Genomic DNA, 16,429 nt, shown 5'->3' on the forward strand with positions numbered 1-16,429 from the left:
CATCTTTTGAAGAACTGAATACATGACCCAGAGCAGTGCCACAATCTGTCAGAGCACGATCAACAGATGCCATTGTCCAGCCCGTGGGGCTGTGCTCAAAACAGGAGGAATGGACGGGCTTCCCTCTGTGGGCTGAAAGCCAATGGGGGAGAGGGCGGGGTGTTCTCAGAGAAGATGGTCTGAGGACCCGGAGGGGATAAGGGAGTGCAAGGAAGCATCCTCCCCCCAGGGCTGCCACTGGGCTGGGTGAGCCTTCTGCTTCTCCCAGGGTTACCATGCTGGGAGCCTGGTGTGCACATGGGACACACAGATGGTGGACCATGGAGCAGGGGTGACCTTGTTCTCTATAGCCTTCCAACAGGTCAAGACTCAGAGGTGCTCCATCTAAGAAGGGACAGCCTGGGGAGGCAGCCAGGTGGGATTCACTCCCCACACTGGCTGGAAAGCAGAAGGGGAATCCAAGGAAAAGGATGAGGGAACCAGAGGGGAGACCGAGTCAGGAAAACCAGGAGATGCAAGAGGCGATGACACCAGTAATGAGGTGATGTGTGAGGCCAGAACCAGACAAGGCCAAAGGTAAAGGGAGAGAATGAAGAACGGAACCAAAGGATATATTTACTGAATAACATACAGAGAGCTGAGCCTCAATCTCAGAAATACCATGTGTCACCAAAAGTTGACAATCCAGGTGTAACCACAGTGAGTCAAAAATAGACACAACGTTCGCATGTATGAACCATATAAAAACCGGAGTGTAACGTGGGAAGAGTCACAGCAGGCAGAGGGGCTCCTGCCCGTCTGCTGGCTGCTGCTCCCTTTGCAAACCACCTACAATCACGGTCCCCATTAGTGGGCGATGTGACCAGTGGCTGGGGACTCTTAAAGGTTTACAGCAACAAGAAAAAATACAACTTCCTACATTCCTATCTCACGTTCTTCAGGAACATTTCATCCGTAACAGAAGGCAGTGCTGCTGTTAGGCTGCCCCTGGGTCAAAATGACATGAATCCAAGGGAGGACACAAGACGCAGCCCACTTCTGCTGCCCTGTCCCCAGCTGACAGCCCCTCAGTCAGGGTGTCTTGAGAAATAAATCATCGCTGTCCCTCAGAACAATGGCTGGCATCACTGGCCATGTGTCAGGCACCATTCCAAAGACTTCACATGGACCAACTCACCATCCCTCAGAGCAATGCAAGGGGAGGGCATTCCCAGTAGCAGAGGGGGAAACTGAGGCGGGAAGCCGTGAAGAATTGTGCTTAGGAATTAGCAGAGCTGGGAGTCAAATGCTGGAAATGAGCCCTGCCAGGGAGACCGCTGAGCCTAGGGCTGGTTCCTTTCCCCATCTCCCCTGGGGACATAGGGACACTCCCTGTGAGGGATTCGAGACGCTGGGGCAGCTGAAGGAGTTCGTTCCCCTCACATCCACAGAGGCACAAATACCCAAACAACTCATCACACCACCCCTAGATGTTGAAAATATCTGCAGCATAATAAGATCGAGAAATAGAAATTCTCTTGTGTGTATCAAAACCCATTTACTGAATTTTTTCTTTTTTCTTTTAAAAAAGAGATGAGAGGACAGGCTAGGGTTGTGGCTCAGCGGTAGAGCGCTTGCCTTGCACGTGAGAGGTCCGGGGTTCCATCCTCAGCACCACATAAATAAGTAAAGTAGAGATATTGTGTTCAATTACAACTAAAAAATAAATATTAAAAAAATAAAAAAATAGAGATGAGAGGAAACAAGCCAATTCCGCTGGGAGCCAATTTAATAAGTGGTTGTGTGTTTACTGCCGAGATGGGTTTTGAATTAGAGCAGTCACCACTGTCGGCCTCTGCCAGCTCCTCCAGCCTCACGAAGACAGTGAGCCCCTCAGTGGCTGGGGGATGGCTACCAACTCCCCATGGCCCCAATCCCACAGGGTGCCCTCTGGTTAACACACTAGATGTTGAGGGGGTTGACAATGACTTCAACAGTGCTGACCTGCAGATGCCCCTCCCTTGAGTCCTCAGAACCCCAGAAGTGCCCGCTGGGCACGGAGCTCTGCACAGGGCTCAGGTGAGGGTGGGAAGGCCCAGCTCCCTCCCCTGAGGGAACAGGGGCTCTCTGTGCAGTGAGAAGGTAAGCAGAGGAGAGGCCATGCATGGACGTGGAGATGCTGTGGGAAGGTCGCCTGGGAGGCCCAGGACTTGGAGAATCAAGTGGTGAGAGACCAGGGACTCCGTATCTTTAACTTTGGCTTCCTGCCTGAGTCTTAGAAAAATGCATATAAAACCAAATTTTCTTATAATATTAAGAGGCTTAAAAGCTCCCCTGAGGCCCACCATGGACCCACACTGACCAGGAGGTAAGATGCCCCTTCTTATTCAAATCCCTCCACTGTTAGATAGGAGGCTGAGGCCCAGAGAGGGCCTCTGCGTTCGTCAGAGCAGTCCATGGCAGAACAGAACTGATCCTGGTCTCTAGACTTCTAGGAGACAGGGAACCCATCCCAAGGCTCCCCACAGTGGCAGTGACTTGGTGGGCCTTGGCGCTCCTCACCTGTGACGTGGTGGGCCTCGGCACTCACAGTGGCAAGGCAGAGCCTGCCACTGAGCCTTGGTCCTCAGTCCTATGGGCTTAGCACCATCCTGCATGGACAGCCCATCTCTGCCAACACACCATCCTCACCTGTCTTCTCCACACGTTACCCCAGTCAGGCCGGGGACAGTATTTTTCACCAAGTGCCAAATCCAGACAATCCTTTAAAAAGCCTGTGCATGCTGTGTTGTGTGAGTTTTCTTATTTACTGGATTTTGTGGGATTCCAGAATGGTGGGGACTGCTGACGTCCAGGGCTTGGCCACTGGCCCTCTCCTTCCTGGCACTTGGCTGTTGAGGTCCTGGGGCCACCCCATGGTAGGGGGTGTTTCTCGATGTGCCCTAGGTGTGTGCCCCTGGGTCCTCATGCATGTCATTCTGCTCCAGGTTCTCTGTCCTGTGAGGGAACTGGACACTTAAAGTGTTCTGGTGTGTAAAATAGAAGAGAAGGTGTTGCTTGAGATCGTTTCTTTCCCCTAACGACGACTGTGAAATAGCAACGCCTCCAGGAGGAAGGCTCTGATGGCCAAGCGGATGGCTGCAGGGGCTCCGCTGTCCTCTGGGCAGAGTCGACACCAGCGTTTAGCACTTTTAGATTCAGGTCTGGCAAGCTTTCCTCATTTGTTGGATGACCCCAGACGGGGCAGGAAATCACAGCTGTGCACTGTCACCTGCAAGCCTGCTACTCTGTCTGGGGCAGGGACTGTGGCAATCTGAGGGTCATTTGACCACATCCTTTCTCTCACATCCTCTTCACCCGCGTGCTTGGACATGGGGCAATGAAGGCGTGTGGATGTGCCAGATCTCAATATAAGAAGTCACCAGAATTAATGTGAGAAGTCACTAGGATCCCAGTCAAAATCCCAACTGGTGTTTTGAAAGATGGAATTTGACTAACAGACTGTAAACTTCATCTAGGTGATAAAAGGTCCGAAAACAGGTGAGAGATTCTGAAAAAGAATCGTCACCTGTCTTTATGTCTTCTCAGAAATAAGAAGGGCTCCGACGGCAGAGCAGACGGGGGCAGGGGCTCCGCGGTCCTCTGGGCAGAGCTGGCCTCGGCCTCACTTGTAGATATCCAGGTTCAGCTTTCTGCATCTGCTGGGTGACGCCAACAGCAGGCAGGAGAAGACTTCCAATCAGTAAAACAAGGGACAGCAACAGCAGGGGCAGCAACGGGACAGGACAGAGGCCAGACACAGGCTTGTGGGACGGGGGTGAAGGAACAGACCTGTGGTTCTCAAAGTGTGGCCCACGGACCCTCAGAGTCCCCAGAAAGTAAGTGTTCAAGGTCGCTCCAGGTCAAAGCCACATTCCCATCAATCTCCAAACAGCCTTTGTCAGTTTCCCTCTCCCTCCCTCCTGCAGTGTGAGGGCGTCCTCCAGGGCTACCCCTGGGAGGAGGTGCCCTTGCCCTGGACGGGTACTGTATTTTAAAATTTTCTCAGTTTTATTTTCAAACACTATAAAAAACCAACATGCACACACACACACACACACACACACACACACAATACACGAACACAAAAGCTCTTTGGAGTCCTCAATTTTTAACAGTGTAAAGGAACACTGAGACCCAAAAGTTCTCAAACTATGGGAACAGAATAGAAAGAACTATTGGGACATGTCTCTAAACACTTGGGAAAGAGAAAGGATTTCAGCACACATCACAGGGACAAAATTATATAACTGACAAATTACTGTGTTTAACATAAACAGCATATAAAGATATTAGATGGAAATAAAGGAAATAAATTTGGGGGTAAATTTCAAAGGCAAAATCTAGGAGCCAGCTAGTGTAAGATTTATAGACTGAGTTCCTGAATAAACATTGTTTCATAAAAAGGTAAAACTAAAAGGTAAGTAACAGACTAGGAGGCACAAATTGGCAGAAGATATTTAAGAGATTTAAGAGGTTATTATTGTTGAGAATACATAAAGAACTCCTATGTGTAAACAGAAAAGAAACAAATAACCCCATGAAGAAAATGGACCACGGGTATGAGTTGGTGCCTTGTGATAAGAGAGAAAAAACCAACATGTGTAACATGATTATCATACAGAAAATAGAAATTAGAACAATGAGATATTTTTCTCCCCTTCAAATTGGCAAAAATGCCAAGACTGATACCAAGCGCTGGCGAGGCTGTTAGAGGTGGCGGTGATAAGTTGGTGCAATCTCTTTAGAGGACCATTTGCTTTGTCAGGTCTACATTTACAATGTGCTTAACTTTCAACTCAGAGATTCCACAAATGGTTATCAATCCCAGATGAATGCCAACCTTGTGCACAAAGATCCACATAGAAGAAAACTCACTATCTCATTTTTTTTTGACCAGTAAAAAACTAAGAGATCTAATTATCCATCTATCGAAGAATGAACTAGCCTATGTACACTTGGAATTTTATAAAACAGTGCAAAAAAGAATGAAGTAGATTTATATATTGATGCAGAAATATCTCCAGGAAATAATTAATCAGATTATAAAACAAAGCAAACGGTGGGACCCTTTTCAGGTACTAACAATCCCCTGGTCCGATACAGGTATATGAAAGCACATGTGTGTGTCCAGCTCTGTGGAGACTCTGGAAGGACATACAGAAACTGGCCAGGCTTCCTACCAACGAATGGAGCAAGGGTCAACATTTCCTTTTTCACTCTTATTTTTCTGGCTATTAGAAACATTTTTACAATCAGAATGCACTCGTGTTTCACTGGGGTGATTTTAAAAACTGAACAACCTCCCCCACTTTGGAATCTTATGAGATACAATCTGATGCTTATTCTTCATGAAACTCCCCCAATCTGTTTGTGGGAGAGGGGAGCATCTCCTTCCCTGAGGGGAGCAAGGCTGGAGTTAGGAGAGCCAGGTTGTGGCTTTGGTCCCTGTGGAACCTTCACTGGGGATGTCATTCAACTTCTCAGCCCAGGTGCCCAGGTGTCACAGTGAGCAGGACCACAGTTCTTCCATTTTCTGGGGTCCCTCTGAGCGTCAACAGCTATCAGGATGGACAGGCATGGGAAGGTGCCACGTGATGCACTCGGGCCAGCTCTGAGCCCGCCACTAAATTCCATTAAGACGGACAATAAAAATGGACAATGCCCATGAGGCCATGGTGCCCTCCAGATGGGGAAGTGTCCCAGTGAGTGCAGATTAGGGACCAGAAGGCTTCCTGTGGAAAGCTGCCACAGATGCAGAATCAATTACCATTTGATTTATCAGCCACAGAAAATCCCGTCATTTGGGGAGAACTGGACAGTAAGTCATGATTAAAGTGACCACAGTCCCTTTAGTGGGGCCATAATGTCAGGCTACACTGCTGTGATTGTGGATGGCAGGGTTCCCCTCTCTGGGGTCTTCCTGGAGGATGCCCAGGGACCCCTGGCTCTCCTGGCTCGAGTTCTGAGGCTTCTTCCTCTGAGAGCCTGGGGAGTCTGCAAGCAGATGTCACCGTGTGCGAGCAGGTGTTACCACGTGGCTCCCAGCTGGCCTGACTGGTAGTTTCCTAAGAGGTTGGGACCATCTCAGGCACTTATCTTTTCCCTCCTCCCATTTTACAGGCAGGAGCTACCGAGGACCCTAAGGTTGCTGATGTGGAGGGCCACCTGTGTGTGGTCTTCAGTGTTCTTCTTACACATGTCTCAGAACTCATGGCTTCTCCCAATCCAGTGCTAGCTCTCCCCTTCTACTGTGACCCTCTTTCTCCAGGGCACCCTGAGAAGGACCATCAGGATCAGCTTTGTCTCCTCCTGGCCCTCACCCCTCCATGACACGGCTCCCATGTCCACTGCCCTGCTGGTTCCCACTGAGTGTCCCCTCGTCACTGATTTCCATCTGGGGGTCTTTCCTGTGCACATTATTCCACTCACCACTTCACTCTGTCATGCTCCCTGCTGTAAGATGAATATTCTTGAGAAATAAAATGACAAGCCAGCTCTGATGATGCCACGCACTCCAAAAATTATGCCTGGATCCCCAGCATTCAGGGGGTGAAAGGACCCCACTGCCTTCAGGCTTCACGCTGTCACACACCCTCCCCCCCACCAGGACTTAGCTGTCACAGTGCCTCCCTGCTTCCCCAGGACCTGAGTGTGAGCAAAGGCGGGCTGGGTGCCCTGCCCTTCCAGATGCCCAACAACCTGCCGGGCACTCTGTGGGTCCTTGAGAGAGCAGGCCCAATGCCAGGCTTGGGATCCACCCCAACACACCCTTGCATCTGCCTCAGGCCTGGCTCAGGCTCCCCGGGGCCCCTCCCCCAGGCCCCTGCTAGAACCCATCGCTCTCCATTTCCAAAACCAGATGCCCTCAGCCTCCGCCTTTCTGTGTAGCACGTGCAGCTTCTCCTGACTCCCATGCCAAGTGCAATCTGTGTCTTTTTATGGTGCCTAAAACCCAGTGTGCTTTAAGACGTGCCCTTACAGCCCCGACCCTGGCATCGGGCATCGGCAGGAGTTTGAGGAGGAGAAGGAGCCAGCGTCTTTGTGATCTGGCTCATCCCCTGCCCCCGCCCCCTCTGTCCTTTGGACTGAACATGCTCCCAAGGCCAGGGCAGGCTGTTCTAGACCTTGTCACTCAAGGTCTGTCAGGAAAGGGATCTGTAGGAAAGAGCTGCCAACTGGATCTCAAACAGTTTGGCTGGGTAGACTGAGGGCCCCTCCCATGTTTTTGGAGAAGATTCTCCTTCATCTCTTTCCCTGGGGAAGGCCAGCAGCACCTCACTGCCCACTGGCCCTGAGAGGCCCCCTCCCCAAGGCTTCAGCTTCTTGGATGCAAAGACCAAAGGGGAGTCCATGGGCAGGCAATGGAAGGTGGGGAGGAAAGAGGAGAAGGGAGACAGGGAGGCTCAGCAGGCCAGGGCTGTGGGCACAGACGGGGAGGGCCTGCTCCTGTGATCTTCCACCTCCCAGCCTCCCAGCTGGCCACACCGCAGGTTGGACACACCACCTGCTAGATTTCCCTATTGTAATGGCAGGCAGGTTCTTATCCTTCAGGGCTGCCGGTTTTCCAAGGGCTGCAAGGCGCTGGTAGTTGATCAAGGTGCACGTCATTTACATGGATACTTCTGAGAAGGTGGCTTGGTTGGTGGTTAATTAGCCATTTCTATTCTCTGTCACTTCCTCAACAACATTGTTTTTACTTGGATATGAGAGGCCTTTGCCTGTGCTCTGATTTCTCAGGACAATATTTTTATACCATGGTCAGGAGATCAGGTGTGAGGCCACTGAAAGCGTGAAAACACAGGTTATTTTCTTGCTCGAGAGCACTGTGCACTTGGGAAGGTGGCCTTAGACTGCAGTCCTGTGCTCAGGCAATGTCGTCTAGAAAACTCCTCTAATGTTAAGAGCTCAGGACTTCACAGATCTCTGCTCCAGAGGAGACCAGCTGTGAGCAGCACTGCTGTCAGTCAAAAGGATAGATTTTGTGGAGTTGTGATGACGCAATCAGCCTCATCCATCATGCCTCAATGACCAGGGATCGTGATGCCACTGATTCTCTGAGAGACGAGCCTGTCTTCCTTTGGCAAAGGAGGCTTTAAGATGTAGCAAGGCAACGCCCCTGGAAATAGGAGGGTCAGGGAGGTAATGTGGTAGGAAGATGGTCACCCTGGGTAGGACAACGTTTCTCATTGGATTTGTTCTTACTCACACTCATGAGCTTATAGGCACTCCCTGGGCTACCTTTTCTTCTAGCCAACTTCTAGCCAATTCCAGCTTCCTACATCATAAACAAGGCAGGCCACATCTGTGGCATTTATCCTCCAGGTCCCTTTGTACATTGTTTGTCCCTAGTCCCCTTCCATAATATAAGTGCATTAAAAAGGTATTAATTGGCTATAGAAACTGGACTTGTAACCAACATCCTACATGGCCCAGAAACACAGAGGTGCCAGAAAGATACTTTTCAGATCCAAGTACCATCACCACCACTTTACTTTAAGGGACATGGACCACTTTAAGAAGCACATGATAAGGGGCTGGGGATGTAACCCAGGGGCAGAGCACTTGCCTAGCAGTGCAAGTCCCTGGGTTCAACTCCCAGCACCACACACAGAGAAAAGTACCTGGTATGAACAGGTGGTAGGGTTCTCTAAGACAAAATGAATACCACACGTGAGAGGAATGAGGAATCCAAGTACAGTTTACCCAGTTACATGAAGAAAGAGCTGGGTCCAGGGAAACAGGTCAGGAGTCCAACTGACCATCTCCACACCAGTGTCAATCTGGGGCTATCCAGATGGAAGCCCAAGTAAGCACTCAATGGGTGGATGTTTTTCTTTCAAAATTCAAAATATTGTGTCCATATTTCCTATTTGGGAGGATGGAAAATGGTCCTCGTTGATGTAAATGACTTGAGATTGACCATTCTCAGTCCCTTGGGGGTTGTGAAAGGGAGTTCTGTTTCTAGAAACTATCAGGTCATCATCTTCACTTCCCAAAGAATGTCACACTGACCTCCCGACACCATCTGTCCAGAGGGCCTGCGGGGTCTCAGATGGCTACTGCAACACCTCGCAGCAGACCCTCACCGGGTGTTCCTAGGGATCACCTGTCCATCAAAACGAGCTCAGGAGGAGCTCCTAGCCCTACTTCTTTCCAGCCCAACCTGACTTGACACAAATCAGTGCTGGCTTCTGGGGGTGGGCAGGAGTCGATACTTGGCTTTCACACTGAAGAGCACTTCAATTTAGACGCTGGATGAGTTGCTTAGGGATTCAAGGGTTCAGATGCTATTTATCATGTGAGTGACTCTTAGGGAGTCCCTGGCTGCTTTACAGAACAAAAAAAAAAAGTAAGATTTATGGGAAGAAGAGCCAAGGCCAAAGATGAGGAGGTAGGAGTGTGGATTCAGTGAAACATGAACATGTCAGCACTGCACCATCGGAGCCACCAGAAAGGATATCTCGCAGGGCTGTCCTTAAGGGCGTTGAGGAATCCTGTTTGCTGGGAACCTGCGGGAATGAAACCAACGTTTAGTATTCAGACACTTACCTCCAGAATGAGCAGCCTCCTGCTGCAAGCCCTCATCCACATAAAAATTATAGGTGTCTAAAGATCAATTAAATAATTATATTTTGTAAGTGCTACGGCACCCAGTTTACTGATCAGAAATGGAGATTCCACTAAAGTTATTCAACAAGAAAATGGCACATTCACAATTAGACTCAACATCTGCAGGATATTGTTTCAATAAAAGCAGATGGATGTCTGCACACTTGCCCATAAATTACAGTTCTGATTACTCTTTGTTTCCTCCATTTTAACAGCAAGACAGAATACTGCATGCTATTTTTTTTTCCTCCTCTGTTTTCCCCAAATTTGTTAACTTTTGACCCTGGAAGTCCTATAGACTTGACCACTTGGGACACAGCTCCCCCGCCTCCACACCCAGAGTAAACAAAGTCATAAAGTTGCAGTGTAGAACGGATCCTTTTGTGTTAATGACATTTCCACATGAGCTTGTCTGTGCAAGGAAACATTAGGAGCTTGAACAAATAGGCATTTGATGAGAAACATTTTTTGTTGTTAGGTATTGACATCAAACTTTTAAAAATAAAAGCCTATTTGGGGGAATTCTTGACAGTCCCCTTCTTGGATGATGATGCCTGGTTCCTCTTTGCTGGATAAGGGTCCTGTGCTTCAGCAGATGCAGTCTGGTCCACATTCAGCAACAAAATGTGCAGAATGGTAAGACAGCGCTGGGCTGCTGGCTGCATCTCTGTGCTGTTTCACTGTCTGCAGGGCAGGGTTAGTGAGTGACAGGGCCCCAGGAAGAACATCCCACTCTGGGGTGGCGAGGAGGGGCTTGCTCCATATTCTTCCCTGAGTCTCTGCTCCCTCAGGACCTACCGCCCATCACTAAGGCTCAGAGAAGTACAGCGTGGTGGGAAGGGATGTGGAAGGGGCTGCCTCAGGAGCTGACAGGGGAAGGGAAGGCAGGTGCATTAAGCTTCTTCCCGCATCCCTGAGGCCAGCAAGATGCACCCAGCAAGCGGGCATGCTGCAGGTCATGGGCAGGCACAATCTGGAGGCAAAACAAGGGGAAATTATTATTTTTTTCTCTACTAAACTCACGTTATATCCCCTGCCTCAAATCCCCTACCCTCACAGAAATCCAGACTGTGGCTTCCAGGAGCACCGGAGGCCAGGAGTTCTCTCCCCAGCTCAGCACCCGGGCCATGCTCCCAGCGCTCTCAGGCAGCTCTCTGCCCTGCCCATGTCACCTGAGTCTTAGGGGCACATAAGGACCATGAAGCACTTTGCCCTTGAAAACGTCATGGGCCAAACCAAACAAGGTGGCAGGTTGTTTCATGGGGATTGTTTGGGGGAGCCAAACAGGGGAAAGAAAAAGCTTTGTTTGCTGTCCAAGATATATCTTGCAGGCAGATAAATTCTTAGTGTTTTGTTGATTAGATTAACAATACTTCAGCATAAGCCTCCGTCAACTCCAGTTTTCTGGAGCCAGAGAGTGGTGCTTTAGCAAAGGGGAAAGAGATATGCACATCCCAGCCCAGCCATGGGGGCTAGCAGTGGACTTCACTGTATGTGAGTGTGAGTGCGTAAGGGAGTGCATGTGAGGTGTGTGTGAGACCCTGGGTTAGGGGTGTAGGTGTGAGAGAGTGAGGGTAGATAAGGGTAAGGGCAGGTATAGTGTAAGAGTGTGAGAGACTGAGTGTGTAAGTGTGTAATCATGCCTGTGGGTGTGTGAGGTGTGTGTGTGTGTGTGTGTTCCTGAAGTTCACGAATGAGCAAGTGAACTCCAGAATGCAGAGGCGAGGCCACAAGCACAATTTCATAGTGTATATGAAAGCATCTTGAACTTGTCAAAGATGATACAAAATGTAAGGTTCAAACGCTACACGTGTGTGCTGGAGTTAGCACTGATTTAACTCTGCTCGTGTCAACAATTGCTTCTTTGAAGATAATATGATACACTAGGTTTTCTCTCTGCTTCTTTAGTCCATGAACCCCCAGATCAGATGCTGGCTCAGTTTTGCTGGATGGGGCCTCTGAAATTGCAGGGTTGGGGGCCTCTGCAGAGCCTCCAAGGAACCAGCTCAGCTGGTGTGCAAGAAGACTGATGAACACTGTGTCCTGCAAGCCCTCCAAGGTATGGCTGTCAACTGTAGGTTACAAACTTGTGTCATATTCAGACAAAAGGAGCACAGAAAGAAGGGAATGAGGATTTAAAATATCTGTGAGAATTTGGATAGTCTGTTTAGTGTCCACACTCCACTAATGCTCACAAGAGGTAATGCAAATTGTTCTGTACCTACACTTCCCCAGTTGCACATGGACCCCACCCAAAGACAAGGGAGGGAAGTGCACCCCAGCTGAGACCCCACATGCTCAATCTGTGTGTCCGCCCTGAAGCAGGCAGAAGGTGAGGCTCTGTCCAGATGCTGCTGGAAACATGCTAGAGGGAGGCCGTGCACTTGCTAGTGGGTGGCTGTGTTTCAGGGATGTGGATGAGAGTCGTGGATGGTCTTCAGTGTTGCTGTCAGCACTGTAATTGAAGTTTAAAGGCTTGAATTTCTATTTCAAAGCCAATTAACTTCCTTCTTCTCATCACTGCCTGTTGTAGGAAGGTTAATGATCAGGAGACGAAGAAACTCAAAGTTACGACTTTTGGAATAGAGAACAAAAAATTCCATTTGCTTAGGCAAATATATTAAGATCATTATTCATCCAAGTCTAACTTTTTTAATATTTATTTTTTAGTTGGACACAATACCTTTATTTTATTTATTTATTTATTAGGTGGTGCTGAGGATCGAACCCAGGGCCTTGCACGCATTAGGCGAGTGTTCTACCGCTGAGCCCCAGCCCTGAAGTCTTAACCTTTAATAAAGTTGCTTTCTCTATATGCCGGGGGTTAGTTTGCTCATATTCTAGAGGACAACTGAGTGTATCATTAAATGTGTACTTTTAACATACCCAGGTATGTGCACAAGGAAACCCAGCCGTGTTTCCTGGGGCAGGTGCTTCCTGTGTTAAGGAGCCGGGTTCTGCTATTTAATGTATCACTGTGGCCCAGTGTCCTTTGTGCAAAATGTGGGGATAAATCTTTTAGAGGATCCCTTAGAAGAAGTCTTTGAGGTTGGAAGGGGACAGGTGTATCGGAAACAGTCTTGTTGGTGGAAGCAATACCTGGTCCGGGTGTGACCCAGGAAACTGCTGTTGGAAGGATGGGGTGGGGGAAGAGGGAGGGATGAGGAGGGATGGAGGAGCAATAAACGGAACGGGGACAGGCGAAAAGTGAGGAGGGGGAGAGGGGAAAGAGAAGGAAGAGAGAGCCCGAAATGATCAAAGTATCAAATCAAAATCAAATCAGGAAACCAAAGTCAGGCAAATGGTTACATACGTAATCTGATTTCGTCAGCATACTTACGAAGAATGACGTGGGTGATAACGAATGCAAATATAAAGACTGTCAGAAAAGACAGGGATAAAATAAACATATAAAAAAATCTGTAGTTTCTTTTCCCCACACAGTTGCCTACCCAGGGACAGTGGTGATCAAACCGTTCTGAAATGAGAGGCAGAAGAAAAAGAGTGGAAATCAATTAATAAAATGTCTTTTTACTGAAGGGAGCCCCTCCCCCATACCCTGATAATATAAAAATATCATACTACATTTTTCCAAAATAACCACTCAGAGAGATGCTTATTAACATCGAGACATTTCAGGAACACAATTATTCTTCCAACAGAATTCAGCTGTTTCAAAAAACTAAGTGTACACATTCTTCTTAAATATAGGAAGAAACGGGAGTACAGGGCTGGGGTGGAGCTCAGTGGCCGAGCGCTGGCCAGCATGTGCAATGCCCTGGGTTCAGTCCCCAGTACTGCCAAAAAAAAAAAAAAAAAAAAAAGTACAAATTCTTGTTGGAAAAGTAAAGAATTCCCTCTTTCTAAAAGACAACTCTGAATTCACAGAACAGCCTTCCCTGAAGATGTTGCCAAGGCCACTCGATGGTAGAGGCTGGGCTAGGCTGGGTGGGTGGGGGCCAGATGTGGAATTGGGTGACCACCTGGTACAGTAAGTGGTCACAGAGAGAGGCCACCAAGGGCTGGAACAAGACAGAGGGATACTCCTCAGTTCTCCCGTCCCAGTTAGTGTTACACACACACTCATCACATTCGTTAACACATTTGGCTCTAAAACATTCCTATAAGGAAAGTGAAAACCTGCCCTGTTTACAGATGAGTGAACCAAGACTAGCATTACAGAGTTGGGGGAGTGGTCAGTTCCCCAACCCTCTGAGCATGTGTCACAAACCACTCATCTCCTACATGAGGTCAAATGCCTGTTTCTTGAAAGGGGCCTGAGGACACCTGGATGGAGGTGGCACAGGATCTGCAAGGGAATCACCATGGTCTGCAAGTGGCATTAAGAAGAAATTGCCAATCATGCCAGGGACATGACACATTTTGTCACTAGCTTGGCGACAACCTTATGGCCTATAAAATGCTGATATAAAACAAAAGCAATTTCTATTGGTGCCTTCATGTGAGTCACAGTTGACATGGCCACAGCCCCATATCCTAGAAGAGCTAAGCTCTACATTCAGACAGCCCCATTAGGGTGAGAAGGTGGGACAACAGACAGAGCACAGAGAATGGCTAGCGCAGGGAAAACACTCTGGATAATGACAGAGGCACTTTCTTGTATGTTTGTCCAAAGCCACAGAATGCACAAGGCCAAGATCAAGCTCTAATGCCAACTATGGATTTAGGGTGATTACACTGTGTAGGTCTATCAGTTGAATGAATGTCTCCACTCTGGTTGGGGATGGGGAGGTTGTACAGGTGGGGTGTGGGAAGACTGGAACTCTGTACCTCCCTCTTAATTTTGCTGTGAACCTAAAACTTCACTAAAAAAAAAAAAAGTCTTTAAATTGTAAACAAACACACCTCACTTCCCCCAGTCACTGATCTACAGTCTGTACAATGAGAGGCCTACCAGGAGGGCAGAGGGGAAAAGAATATCAGAGTCAGTGGGCTTTCCCCGGCTTTGAGGCTACTGCTTGAGAAACCACTTTTCTTCAAATCTGACTGTAGGAAACAGGAACAAGAGTGGAGGCCAGGGGCAGGAAAGCACACACCAAGTTCAAGTCTGACTCCAGCAGTCTGCACTCTGAGCCCCCTGTCTAAGGAGCCTCTCAGCTACGGGGAAAATCTTTGCTCAGCAGAGCAGCAGAGCTGGGAGACATCCTCAGCTCTTGGGAACCCATCCAGTGGGAAGGTCTTGCAGGCACAGGGCCTGTTTCCGAAGGGCAGGCCTTGGATTTTTAGCTCAGAAAGTTTAATACTAGCTGAGGTGTGTTGCTGCATGGCCTGGCCTGGCCTAAGAGACGTCGAGGTGGCTATGAACACCAGGCCTTCCAATGATCCTGGCCTGGAAGCCTTTCCCACGTGGATTTTTTGTTTTGTTTTGTTTTGTTTTCCCAGCAAGACAACTTTTCCTTGGCTAACAAAGGCCCACTAACCCTGCAGGCGCACTGAGCAATTCGACTGTTTTTCTTGGCCACCATTGTGTTTGTTGAGCTCATGGTGGTCAGTGGTTCTGAGAACTCTGGGGTCCTCTGTGGACCTGGCCAGTGTGGGACCCAGGGTAGGAGGAAGGGGCCCAGGGGTGCCTCCCTCTCAGTCCTGCATGGGACCATGCTCTCTGCCCACCCTGGGCACAAGGCTGCTCCAGGGCTCAGCTTGCACCTCTGCTGTTCTCCATGACTCTCTGTCATTGGAGAATCTTTCACCCCAAGATTCAAATGCCAACTCTACCCCAAGACTCCAAAATGGTGTCTCTCAGCTTTAGTGACAGACTCCTGTTGAAGGCCTTCCAGCGTCTCAGAGTGGCCTTGTCCCAGAGATATTTTTCCTGTCATCCCTCCCCAAACATGAGCCTCTCCAGACCCACATCCACAGGTGCTCAACCCAGAACCCAGGTGTTCCTTCTCTGCCCCACATCCAATTCATGAGCAGGTCCTGTGGGCTCCACTCCACCTTTATCCAAAATGACGTTATTTTTACTCATTTTCATAAGCTGAAATATTGATTAGGCTTTAGGTCTAACAGATCTTTGTCCAATGACTGAATTAGCCCACTTATTTCCAGAAGGACATGCACATGAATAAGTAGGTTGTCCCAAGTCACACAGGAAAGGAGTCCCAAAGCTGGGATGGGGGCCTACTCCATATGTCAGTCCGAGCCCTTGGCCAGTAAATGCCACCCTGACTTTATTATTTCCCAGGAGCCTAGCACCATTATCAGGTGCCAGGAAACTAAGAAGAAAAAAATAGCAACACAGGACTCCATGACTCCTAAGAGTTTCTGGTCCTATTTGTTGAGGACACTATTTTCAGCCTCCAAAAGATTCCTCAGGTGCAAGGAAAGAGCTAACAAACCCAGCTCACCTTCGGAACCAGCCCTTACGCTCACCACTGTTGGCAGCACAAAAAATGTTCTCCTTTTATGGGTCAAGGACAAAAGGGCCAGGAAGCATGATGGGGGCTGAGGGAGCAGGGTGGGGGCCCCGTGGTGGAGGCCTATCCTGTGGTGGGAGGCCTCCCTTCTGCCCTGAATATGCTCAGAGGATTGGCAGGAAGTCCAAGAATTTCCAGGGCAGTTCTGAACCATGAGGCTTGTGCTGCTCGGTTTCCAGGCCCGAGGAGTAGACCAGAATTGGACAGCAGCTGAGCAAGTGGCCATGGCTGACGCCTGACATAGCTCCCAGGGACCCAAGCAATTGGCTGGCAGGGCCAGGGCAGACATCTGGAGGAGGGGACCCTGACAAGTGGCCAGCCCTGTTGCATGCAACCACACAGCTGAGCAGTTCCTAACAGCT

General features: G+C 49.0%; 1 protein-coding gene across 3 annotated transcripts in view; it reads right to left on the reverse strand.

Annotated features, from left to right (window-relative positions):
• Zdhhc14 (zDHHC palmitoyltransferase 14) overlaps positions 1-16,429 on the reverse strand; it is a 253,094-nt gene that overhangs the window by 21,638 nt on the left and 215,027 nt on the right. For 2 of the 3 annotated variants that reach the window (XM_026393831.2, XM_026393830.2), the window contains exons 4-5: positions 12,971-13,108; positions 9,482-9,530 (exon numbers count right to left, since the gene is read on the reverse strand). In XM_026393831.2, the coding sequence (XP_026249616.1) occupies positions 9,482-9,530; positions 12,971-13,108 (187 nt within the window). The remainder of the gene's footprint in view (positions 1-9,481; positions 9,531-12,970; positions 13,109-16,429) is intronic. The other variant, XM_026393832.2, reaches the window with a different exon arrangement.

Source organism: Urocitellus parryii, chromosome 8, assembly GCF_045843805.1.
Source record: "Urocitellus parryii isolate mUroPar1 chromosome 8, mUroPar1.hap1, whole genome shotgun sequence".
Classification (NCBI taxonomy): Eukaryota; Metazoa; Chordata; class Mammalia; order Rodentia; family Sciuridae; genus Urocitellus; species Urocitellus parryii.